This window comes from Lonchura striata, chromosome 29, assembly GCF_050655825.1.
Source record: "Lonchura striata isolate lonStrDom1 chromosome 29, ASM5065582v1, whole genome shotgun sequence".
In the NCBI taxonomy this organism is placed as follows: Eukaryota; Metazoa; Chordata; class Aves; order Passeriformes; family Estrildidae; genus Lonchura; species Lonchura striata.
The window spans coordinates 4,595,558-4,607,225 of NC_140731.1; the positions used below are offsets into that span (position 1 = coordinate 4,595,558).

Consider the following 11,668-nt stretch of genomic DNA (forward strand, 5'->3'; position numbering starts at 1 on the left):
GGCCGTGTGGGAAGGGGGGAAGGATCGCTCCTGCTCCTTCCAGCCCCAGCATGGACTCCCAGCTGCACCCGCTGCTCCTCCCCACTCCAGCACAAGTGCCCACTTATCCTTCTCAGGACTGGTGTTTTCCCCTCACAACCCACCAGTTCCCACAGGATTCAGGGTCTGAGGCCTTGCTGTTTCCTGACCCTTTGGGACGAGTTTGTGTCCAGCTCGATCCATTCTTCCTCCTAAACTTTGAGACTTGAGCTGATTTGCACCCAGGATTTTTTTTTTTTTTCAAACTTTCCTTTATTTGCAATAAATAATAAACTATAATACAAAGATCTCAACACAGAATCCAAAAAGTCTCGTTCTTTGGGAATAAAAAGGACTCCCAGCACCAGGAAAGGTGAAAGAGCATCTACGAGCAGCCCCTGGGCTGGGGGTGCTGCATCCCCCTGCCCTAAGCAGTTGTTCCCCTGCCCCCAGGGGCCCCCAGGTGTTCCCACACCTGGGCCAGGTGAGGTCCTGCGGGTGCCCCAGTGTGGGTGTGGGGCCCTGCCACGGCGCAGAGCTGCACCGAAGGGAGGGATGGAGCCGAGGGTGCCAGGGCCTGGCGGAGGGGCTTTGTGGCTGCGGGGAAGCTGGAGAGGTTCTAGAGCTCATGCAGGGGTTCTTTACACACACGCAGAGCCCCCGGCCTGCCGGCACCCCACGGGGGCCTGGATGGGAAGGCTGTGGATGAAGAGTCAGCAGCTGCAGCTGGGTGTGGTGGTTGCCTGGCTTTGGGGCACACGCGAGCCCACGCGTGGGCCTTCCTCGCCTCCCTCGGCGTGGCTCTGCCAGCTGCTCTTACGGCGGGGTCAGCTCCATGGACTTCTTCCTCTCCTCCCGCTGCTCCTCCCACTCCTCCTCGGACTCGTAGGTGCCCTTGATGATGGCCACGCGGTCAGACATGTTCATGCAGTAGGGCACCAGGATGTAGAAGTAGAGCAGGGAGGCCAAGCAAGCCCCGAGGATGGGCCCGACCCAGAACACCTGGAGAGCAACAGAGACGTGGTGAGAGCAGCCCCGGGGCTGCCGCTCCAGCTCCACCGAAAGCACCACCACCCACCCCTGCTGCACGTCTCCTGCCACACGGAGAGCGGAAAATACCCGTTCCAGAGACCTCCTGGGCTGAAACCCCCTCAGCCTGTGCTCACTGAGGGCTAAACCTGCTCTCTAAGTCTGGGGCTGCGCTTGCAGGAAGCGCTGGGTGAGAGGAAAGACCGAGCTGGGCTCCTCCGTGGGCTTGCTTCCCCTCAGGTGATGCACCAATGGTGCTCAAAGGGCACCACGGCGGATTTCTGTGTCTGGAAGTGTCCAAGGTTGGGATGGATGGGGCTTGGAGCAACCTGGGCTGGTGGAAAGTGTCCCTGCCCATGGCATGGGGTGGGACTGGATAAGTTTTTAGGTTGTTCCCACCCAACCTACCCTGGGAGGGGTTCATTTCTGTCCCCTGGCTGGCTCTATGCCAGGGGATTAACTGTTCCTGATGCATCAAGGGGCAAAACCTCCCTCGTTTCCAGCCCCTTTTAATCCTTCCCGCCTGTGGTGGGCTCTGAAACCCCCAGCCCTGCCATTCCCATGGCAGTCCCTGCCCTGTCCCCACATGGCCCCACCTGTCCCTGTCCCCAGTGCCACCAACACCCACCCAGTGCACGGGGCTGAACCTCCTGGTGACGACAGCGGGCCCGAAGGAGCGTGCAGGGTTCATGGAGCAGCCGGTGAAGTAAATCTGGAGGTGTGGAGAGAACCCTGGGTTAAGGAGCAGGTCGGAGCCACCCTTTGGGAGCAGGGACCGAAGTGGCCCCCGACGGTGTCCTTGTTCCAGAGAGCTGGAGATGACCCCTCGCCACGAAAGACCCCAAGGTCTCCTGTGCCTGCTCCTCCAGAGCAGCTCCCTCAGGACCAACGCACGAGGGCATTTTGGGAAGCTCTGTGCTCACAGGACCCTCCCCCTGGACTCACCCCCACCAGGTGGCCCACGGTGACAGAGAGGCCGATGGACAGCGCCGGGGAGCCGACGCCGCTGCGCCGGTTGTCTGTGGATGCGAAGATGCAGGCGGCCAGCTGGAAGGTGAGGATGATTTCCACCACCAGGGCCTGGCCTGGGGTTATGTTGTTGTTGAGCTGGAACCACAAGAGCGACAATAATTAACCCTCCCAGGGGCTTGGCGTTGCCGGGAGGGCTCCCGGGTGCTTTGCTGGTAGGTTTGGGAGGGTGAAGTTGGAGAAGAAGCCCCCCAGGACCCCTGCCCAGCCCCTGCTTGAGCTCCCTGCTCCTTCTCTGAAAGAAATTATCATTCTTTCTTTGCAATTTTCCAAAATCTGTCTCTCCCTGAGCCTGCCCCTTTCCTGGGCTCTCCACATCTCTCCACCTCCCTGTCTCCACAGCACTGAGTGCTTTCCAACCAAATCCCGTTTTTCCTTGCTGACTTCTGCTCTCCACTTTGTGGAGCACCTGCCCAGGAGGATGAGGAGCAGCTGGGATGGGGTGGAGGGAGAGGGCTGGGATGAAGGTCGTGGGCTGGGATGGGCTGTTGTGTCCCAGTGACTGCACAAAACCCTGGGGACTCTCAGGGGAACTCGACCCCGCTGGGCATGGAAAGGTCAAAGTGACCCAACCCATCACAGCCCATGTTTTATCTAAATCTGGCTTGTTTGGGATGTGGAACCTGTGGAATGAGAGCCATTGGAGCTCCTCATCCCAGTGACCGAGCCCTCTGCAACGTCTGTGCTGCCCCAGGGGTCCAGCCTGTCCATGCCTGGAGCAGCAGCTCCACCGCTCTCATCCCAGATGTTCTCCAGCACTGCCCCGGGGGTTCCAGGACGTGCTTCATTCCTGCTTATCTCAGAGGGTCCCGCTGTCCCCCCCGGCGAGCAGCCCCGGCTGCAGACACCGTCCTGCCCCTTGCTCCTTCTCCAGCTCTTCCCCACCACTGTCCCCATCCGTCTCCGTTCCCAGCTCCCCCAGCGCACTGGTTCCAGTGGGCTCCTGCTCCCCCTGCCCATACTGGTTGGACTGGGCTCTGCTCCCTCCCTTCCCCCTGCTGCTGGCACGGCTCCTGTCCCGCGTTAATCTCCAGGTGGAGAGGCTGCGCTGGGGAACATCTCAATGGTGTGGGTGACTCACGGGGCCCTCAGGACAGAGGAAGCTCTCATTAAAGGAGGGAAAAACATCCCACTCATCGCTCGCACAATAAAGCCATCATGCCAGAGCCCGGCTTCCCTCCCGTCCCATTCCCTGCCCGCTGTGCGTGCAGGACAGAGCAGTGAGGACCCATCCTGAGCTCAGGATCCTCCTCCCCGTGTCCGTGCCAAAGGAAAGGCAAGGGAAGAGGGGATCGCCCCGGGCAGGGACTCACCGCGTTGATGGCCAGGTTGCCGCGGGTGTTGGCGGGGGTGACGCCGTAGAGGATCCCGGCGCCGGCGATGGCCCCGACCAGCTGGGCCACCACGTAGAGCAGCGTGCGGAGCAGCGAGATCTGGTTGCCCACGAAGAAGGCGATGGTCACGGCGGGGTTGATGTGGGCGCCGCTGATGTGGCCGAAGGCCTGCACCAAGGTGCCGATGGCCAGCCCGAAGGCCAGCGCGATCTGCAGGATGCTGGGCAGCGCCGACGGCCACTTCAGCGCCGAGCCCAGCCCAATGAAGACGAAGATAAGCGTGCAGAGGAACTCCACAAAGACGGCTCGAGCAAAGGCCAGGGTTAGTATTTCCTTCTTCATGGTGGGAGCAGGTGGAGAGCAGGCAGGGAGGAAGAAAGTTTAGGATTGCTCTGTGTCCAGGATCCGATGTGTGCAGCCGGGTGTAGGGCCATACCTATCTATATATGCAAGAGCAGCAGGAGCTGTGTTACAGGGTGGTGGGTGGAGCCAGGGGATTAGCCAGTCCTCCCCAATTACCATGTGAACCTGAAAAAGTTTCCACCTGAAAATGTGTTCAGAGCCTTTTGGTGAACCTGTGACTCAGATATTGGTGGTATTTCTCTCCTTTCCCTCTGCAAACAAAGAGCCCCTATAGGGTGTCTCTGTGGTCGTTAAATAACGAGGTTGCATAACGAGGCTGAGCTCCCTCCTCTGCTTTTTGCTTTTACTGCCTCTCGCAAGGTCCTGGGTGGTTCACTAGCACAGGTGTAGTTAATATTCGCTCCCTCCCTTCCTTCCCTGTGCTTGCACACTCCTCCTGTTGGAAAACCCTCGTTGGGCTGGAGATCTGCTGGGGCTGGGCTCCGGGTGCCTTCGATTTCCATGGAACCTTGAAATGTAAAGGAAAATCAAACATCTGGAGCTGCTCCCAGGCTGTCAAGAGGGCTCAGCTCCAGGAAACAAGTTGTTTGTGGTTTTCCAGGGAGCAGAGGAGAGTTTGGGGGAAGCTTTGTCCATCTGGGGAGTTGTAGATGAGCTGGAGCTTCCTTGAGGTGCGTGGATAGAGTAATGGCATGGAGAGGGCTCCTGGTGCAGAGCCTGGCTGAGAACCTCTGCTCCCTTTCCTTTCTGCTGCTCCTTCCAGAGCACTGGAGCAAGCGCTGGAATTGGGGTGTGCAGCTGGGAATGGTGTCTCCTCCCCTGTCACCCTGTGCCCTTTCCTTTTCTTTCTGCCTCTCCAGCTCTTGCTCAATGAGCAACGATTTTGTTCCTGGGAACGCCAGCACCAAACCACAGGCTCTCATGGACACAGGCTGTTTACACATCTCCTTTCATGTTTCTGGGGCGCTGCCCTCCATCCCAAACCCACCCACTGGCAGATCCTTGGCTGGCAGGGAGGGGCAGGGGAGGCTCTCGGGGCTGTGCGCGTGGAGCTGGTGGGGACGGAGGTTTTTGGGCGGAAAAGGTCTCGGGTGACAACAAAGAATTCTTGGTTCTCTCACAGCCCTTGCAGCCTTGTGCCAGGATATTTTCTTTAGATGGGTTTGGGTGCCAGATCTGCTCTCCTTGCTCGCTTGATCCCCTTTTCCTTTCCCAAATGATGCCCAGGCTGGTCTGATCCCTGGCTGCCAGGCCCCTCTGCAGGGGCAGCCACGCTGCAGCACTCGGAGAGCAAAGCTCTGCAGGCAGGACATTGGTAAAATCCTCCCTAAATCCAAAAAGTTGGATTCCCTGCTGCCTTCTGGGGTGTCTGTCAGGCCTGCGGTGGGTCAAACACCTGGAGGACTCCTGTCCAGAGCAAGGAGAGGGCACTTCTTGTCCAGGACTGGAAATAAATGCTTTTTCTCTTCCTTTGTACCCAAAATCCTGAGCAAAACAGACTTGGAGGGCCCCGAGGGACTGAGGATCTGTTACAGCCTTAATTCCAGATAATGGTTTTCTCCTGGATCTGCTGATCCCGGGGCTGATTGCAGAGTCAGAGCCCAGATCTGTTATCCTCGAAACACCTGGTCCGTTGGCGTGTTTTGGTGAAAGTTTTGCAAGCTGGTATTTCAAGACACCCTGGCCAGATTCCAGCTGCCATAATTACTTGCCACTTCCCTTCAGCCCTGTCTGTGGCTCCAGCTGGATAAAATGCTCCCTGTTCCCATCCTTCAAACCCTTCCTCGATGTCCCCATCCTGGATCTCCCTTGGTGGCAGCTGCATTGTGCTGTCCTCCAGCACGCTCCTCGCTTCAGCTGAAAAGCCAAAAATATGCTCTTCTAGCCTCCCAAGTGTGGATAATAACAAGCAAAATCCTACAGCTGACTAGGAGATATAATCAAATAGGACTGGGAATGGCAGAGAAAACTTCCGGAAAACACACCGTGCAAAGCCTCTGCTCCCGAGGCAGTTTGGGAACCTTTTCTCACCGGGGCATTCCTGCTTGGCTCCTCCGATGGCATTTGGAAGGCTCCCTGTCCTCTCCATGGCTCCATGCCACCCAGGGAGCTTGGCAGAACTGAAAGTGCTTTGATATGTCAGGTGTAATGGGATTGGGCAAGGCGCTGCAGGCCTGGGGCAGGCGGTGCTGACACCCACGTGGAGGGGTCACACACACCTCGCCTCACCCGCCCTGCCGGAGACAACACGGGGAGGCGTTTGGCAGCAAGGGCAGGTTTGGCTGCCTCCTTCCTCCTCCTCCTCCTCCTCCTCATCCTCCTCCTCCTCCTCCTCCTCGCTAGCATCGGCAGACAAACAACACAACCCAAACCTGCCCCGATCTACCACCCAGGAGAGGGACCCCAAAGTGGGGAGGGGGTGGGAGGGAGGCAACTGCTGCCTCATCCTCATCCTCCCCTGGAGCTGCCCCGGGCTCTGCCTCGCCCAGGGAGGCTGTGTGTCATTGAGGCCACCTGTGCCAGCCCCTGGCAGTCCCTGCTGTCACACAGCTCCTTGTTGGAGCCTGTTGTGAATTTGCTGTTGTTAATTTTAATTTCCTCGCTTTTTCTGGTGAGTTCAGCTCTGTGCTGCACCTCGGGGCCTGGCAGAGGTAGCTCCAAATTCAGGTTACAAAGGCTGCTAAGTCAGGGTTTGGGATTTCCTCCTCACCTGGCTCCGTACCTCAGCCAAGGACCTTAAAACTGGCCCAGTAATAGAGGCAGCAATAATAACAGTGACAGGATGTCCTGAACAGGAGACGCCAATTCTGCTGGAACTGGTATCAGAAACACACAATTAATTGAGCTGGAAGAGACCTCTGAGATCTTCTAGTCCAGCCTATGACCTAAAGTCATGAGCTGGGATTAGGTGACCCAAAGACCTTGGCTGGGATGACAGCAGAGGAGAAAGTTTGGTTCAGCTTTTCAAGAGAAAAGGTGTTTCTTGCTGGCTCAGCTCCAGGATTTTGCAATGAGTGATTGATAAGGAAAAACTGAAATATTACAGAGCAGAAGCAGCAAACTTTGCCCTCGTGATCCTCAGTTCAAGGGCTGCAGGGAAGGGTTTGCTGCTGCTTTGGGATGTCCCTGTGCAGGTGTTTCAGGTGGGGATTTCAAGGATCCCTCTTATCTGACCCTCATCTGCTGCCCTCTCTTTGAAGCTGAGGGCTGACACCACTGGCCTGGGGCTGGTGGCGTTTCCACTTTCTCCTGCCCTGCAGCAACGAGGCTTTGGCTTCCTTTAGTGCTGGCTTCAGAGCCAGACCTCTGACATTGAGTTTAGGGGCTGTCCTCCCGTCCCCTGCTGCTGCAGCCCGCCGTGGGTGACAGCGACCTGGCAACCTGTGCTCTGGGAGCTCGGGGACGCTCTGCAGTGCTGACTGGTGACAAAGTTAATGACAGCGCTGCTCTTTGCTCAGTACCTGCTGCTGGTCTCCAGGCAGCTCTGGGGCTGCTCTGCCCCCCCCAGGAGCTCATTTGCTTCGGAATTGGCCCATGGGATAATGAGTGTCAGGAAAGCAAAGCCCGGTTGGAAACCCAAATCACACAGTGGGAAAGGTGGGATGAACCCCCGGTGTCCTGATTTTCAGGTCCAGTCCTTTCCAGCAAAGCCACCAGCACAAGGGACACCCCAAGGCCCCCTTTCTGCTCACTTGGAATTCTTATGGGCTGTTTGTTGTGTCCTCGGGATTCAGAGTTGGGCCCAGTGGTGTTTTTTCCTCTGGAAAGGTGTTTGCTGTGGAAAGTCTTCACCTGTGCAGTCCTTCCTTGGTTTGCAAGGAGCACACCTGGGAATAAATGGAAAGGATGTGGGGAGGGAGATGTCCCTGGGAAGGTGATTTCCCCCTCCCTTTGACACTGCCATCCTGCCTGGCCTGGAGGAGCTTCAGCTGCACCAAGGCAGAGGGGCCTGAAATCACAACCAGGCTCTGAAGCACCTGAAAAACACCATGAACAAATTAATGAGTTCTTGATATCATTGTGGGAATCTGGAAACTCCTGAAAACATTCCTGGGGGTGAGAACTGGACAGGACCCAGAGACCCCGAGCCTGGGCTGCGCCCCCCAGAGCGGGGGCTCTGCCCCCGTGCTCAGGTGGGACCCCACCTGCAGAGCTGCTCCAGCCCTGGGCCCAGCACAGCAGGAGCTGGAGCTGCTGGAGAGAGCCCAGGGCAGGCACCAGGATGAGCAGAGGGATGGAGCAGCTCTGCTGGGAGGAAAGGCTGAGAGACCTGGCACTGTTCAGCCTGGAGAAGACTCTGGGGTGACCTCATTGTGGCCTTCCAGTGCCCGAAGGAAGGAGCAGAAAAGATGAAAGGAGACAATTTCCAAGGGCCTGGAGTGCTAGGACACAGGGAATGGCTTCCCACTGCAAGGGGCAGGGATGAATGGGATACTGGGAGGGAATTCTCCCTGTGAGGGTGGGGAGGGGCTGGGATGGATTTCCAGAGCAGCTGTGGCTGCCCCTGGGTCCCTGGCAGTGTCCAGGGCCAGGTTGGACAGGGTTTGGAGCAGCCTGGGACAGTGGGAGGTGTCCCTGCCCATGGCAGGGGTGGGACAGGATGAGCTTTAAGGTCCCTTCCCACTCAAACCCTCCCGTGGTTCTATGAAAAGCCAAGATCTTCACACAATTCCCTGGCTCCAAGTGCCCAAGGTTTCACAGCAGAACACTGGGGGCAATACACGGATAGCTGGGAAAATCCATTTTCACCCCATTCTGCCTCTGAAACTCAGAGCAAATGCACCAAGGAATTTCTCAGCTTTAAAAATTTCCACTGGGGAGTTAAAGAGATCTATGCTGGGAAAATCCCTTGTGCCATCAGATCCGCAGCTGAAGGTTCTTGCACTGAGGGGTGTCTGGAAATGTGGGCTTTTTCTTTTTATTGTTTTGATTCCTGGGAAGTTTGGATAAAAATTGAAGCAGAGTCTCCATTCTTTACAGCAGATGCTTTGGCAGAGTCCCGGGAATAGAAGAATTTTAGGATATTTGCCTTCCCCCTGGAGCACCAGTGCCTTCTCTGATGCTCTGTGGTAATTTCCAACACCTGGCCCTGCCTCTTCCTCTTGCCCTCCTGGCTTCTCAAGGAAAACAGACTTGGGAAATATTTTTCCATCTACAAATAGATCCATAAAAATAATGATGTAAAATAATGATGTACCTGCTCCCAGGTAGGTCACGGCATTGCAGGGAAGTGACTGCTGGAGGCTCATGCAGCCTTTGGGCCTGGGAAGGGCAAGGAATCCCAAGCAGAGAACTCAGCTCTGCCCACCCCTGAGGTGACCCTGGGTTGATCTCTGTCCTCCCTGTCCCACAGCGTGACCAGAGGCTGAGGGGGTTTGTCCTGTGCTGGGATTTCCAGCTGGGTTTGGGCTTCTCCAGACCATGGTTTTACTTCCATGTTCTCCCAGTCATTTCCCCACATGATGCAGAAACCCTTCAGGCAGTGGGATCAAGGCTGGTGCTCCCAGGTTCTCCCAGATTCCTTGAGCAGGGATCTGGATGCTCCTACAACAGGAAAGGGATCAGCGGGTGGGTGTGGCAATGGTCCATCCTGGGGCTGGAACTCCAAGGACAGAATTCCATGGGGTTAACTACAAATTGTGTCAGAAGTTGTGAGGAGCAGGACCAGGGCATGGCCCCTGGGCTGGGCTCTGCCCTCAAATCCTGGGGTGCCCTTGGATCCCCCTGCCAAGAGGGACCCTGAGGGGCTGGGGAGTGACCAGGGATGGGAATGGAGCTGGAAAAGGGCTGGAGCACCAGGAGAGGGTCTGGAGAACTCCTGAGGGAGCTGGGAAGGGGCTCAGCCTGGAGAAAAGCAGGCTCAGGGGGACCTTGTGGCTCTGCACAACTCCTGACAGGAGGGGACAGCCAGGGGGTGTCAGGCTCTGCTCCAGGGAACAACAGGACAAGGGAAATGGCCTCAGGCTGTGCTAGGGGAGGTTAGTTGGATTTTGGGGGAAATTTCCTCAGTGGAAGGGGTTTTCCACAGCAGGGACAGCTGCTCAGGGCAGGGGTGGGGTCCCATCCCTGGGGGGATTTCAGAGCTGTGGCACTTGGGGACATGGTCAGGGAAATGCTTGGGCTGAATGGTCTCCAAAGCATTTTCCAGCCTAAACAATTCCATGGTTCCAGGAATATGGCAGCCAAGCAGCAAGGGCAAGGAAGGGGATGTGGGTGTGTGCAAAATGCTCTGGCATTTTTACAGCTCTGCAGAAGGATCAGCCCAAAGCTGAGGCACCCCCGACCCCAAGGTGGGAGAAGGGGAAAACCTCGTCATCTTGGGGGTGGAAGGACACGGGAATGCTTCAAATCCTGGCTCTGACATCCCAAGTGTTGCCAGTTTAGGGAGGATTATGGTTGGTCCATGGAGCTCCAGGCTCCTGATCCTGCCCTCCAATTCCATCTCCCCTGGAGCAGTCTGGAATGTCTGGGTGGTTTCCTGACAGGGCAAGTTTGGGAAGTGTCACAGGTCCACAGGGAAGTGAATTTGTACTCCTGGGAAGACTGGGGCTGCTTCAGCTACCTGCTTGAGGAGTTTGGGGTCTGGGAGTGACTTTATATCTATTATTTACCATAAATAATATATATAAATATAATATAATGTCAGTGTTTTCCATAAATATGTCAGTATTTGATCCCTATTTCTGAATTCAGGCAGTAAAAGGGAATTTAAAGCACTTAATGGGGAAGAGGAGAGCCATTATCAGACATTAAACCTCAGGTTCAGGTCCTGTGAGACTTAAACATTGTCAGGGTAAATAATAAATGAAATGCTTCGATCTGGAGAAGAGACATTGAACACACTAACATTAATTTAAATAAATAACTTAATTCAGCTGTGGCTTTTTCTACAGCAGAACATGCCCAGGGTGACTTCTGGAAAAGTCTGCTGGGATTTTCCTGCACACAAACATGGATTAATTTTCCTTTAAAAAGCATCAAAAGCCCCACGTGACTTTTAAAAGTGATCATTTGCTAACAGAAATACGATTTTGATACTGGTATTGATGTAAAACATGATTTTATTGCCATTGCTGAGAACAGAGGGATTTTTTTGAGAAGCCTCTTCTGAGCCAAAATTCAAATTCACCATCAAGGAGCAAAGGGAAGCAGAATCCCTGTTTTCGGGAGGATCAAACCAGGGCTGGAAGTGCCTTGGCAAAGCCTCTGGGGCTGTTTGCAGGGATTGGCTGTGGGTGAACACACCACACCAGGTCTGGGCCAGATCAAAGCTGGGCTCCCTCCTCACCCCTCCAGCAACAGCCACTGCAGCACCTGAGGAAGAGCACGGGGAGGAAGGCAAGGATGGATCTGATGGGAGGAGGGGGTGGTGCCAGTGGAGCAGAGTGAAGAGCATCCCGTGGTGGGGGGTGTCCTGCCAGAAGAGGGGAATGGAAATTTCCATTCTGGGAACGATCCATAAATCATCCCTTATGATTTGGAATTGGGCCCCATCTCATTGAATATTCCCATAACAGCCTTTCCAAGGAAATCCTGCTGGGGCTGATATCGGTGGGGCAATGCTGGAGACCCTGCTGGGATTCACTCTGGGATTGCAGAATCTGGGGCAGAGCAAGTGAAATGGGGTTAAATCAATGGCTGAAAGAGCAAAGTTCGCCCAAAGGCCAGCCCAAATTCCTTTTCCAGGCTGAGGACCATGACCAGGTCCTGAGAGGGCAGAGGGAAGGGGTGGGAGGGGTTTGGAGGGTCTGGAGTGATGCAGCCACGAGAAAGGGATGTGAGAAGCAAGTGATGGAGATGAGAAGGAATTCCTCCCTGTGAGGGTGGGAAGGTGCTGGAATGGAATTCCCAGAGTAGCTGTGGCTGCCCCTGGATCCCTGGAAGTGCCTAAGGCC

At 55.8% G+C, this 11,668-nt stretch overlaps 1 protein-coding gene across 1 annotated transcript; it reads right to left on the reverse strand.

Annotated features, from left to right (window-relative positions):
- Positions 1 to 744: 744 nt before the first annotated feature.
- LOC110477836 (aquaporin-5) lies at positions 745 to 3,827 on the reverse strand. Its single transcript, XM_021543947.3, has 4 exons — positions 3,390 to 3,827; positions 1,993 to 2,154; positions 1,676 to 1,759; positions 745 to 1,020 (listed from the first exon to the last, which is right to left on the reverse strand). The coding sequence occupies exons 1-4, from the start codon at positions 3,750 to 3,752 to the stop codon at positions 835 to 837; spliced, it is 795 nt and encodes a 264-aa protein (XP_021399622.1). The 5' UTR covers positions 3,753 to 3,827; the 3' UTR covers positions 745 to 834.
- Between the last annotated feature and the right edge of the window lie 7,841 nt (positions 3,828 to 11,668).

What these genes read in the sequence shown, in the direction of transcription:
- LOC110477836 (XM_021543947.3), bottom strand. Translation starts at nt 3,752, where the DNA reads ATGAAGAAGGAAATACTAACCCTGGCCTTTGCTCGAGCCGTCTTTGTG. An exon ending in GCAACCTGGCCATCAACGCG is followed by an intron (nt 2,155 to 3,389) that starts GTGAGTCCCTGC and finishes TTGTGGTTCCAG; the next exon opens with CTCAACAACAACATAACCCC. An exon ending in CCGTGGGCCACCTGGTGGGG is followed by an intron (nt 1,760 to 1,992) that starts GTGAGTCCAGGG and finishes CCACACCTCCAG; the next exon opens with ATTTACTTCACCGGCTGCTC.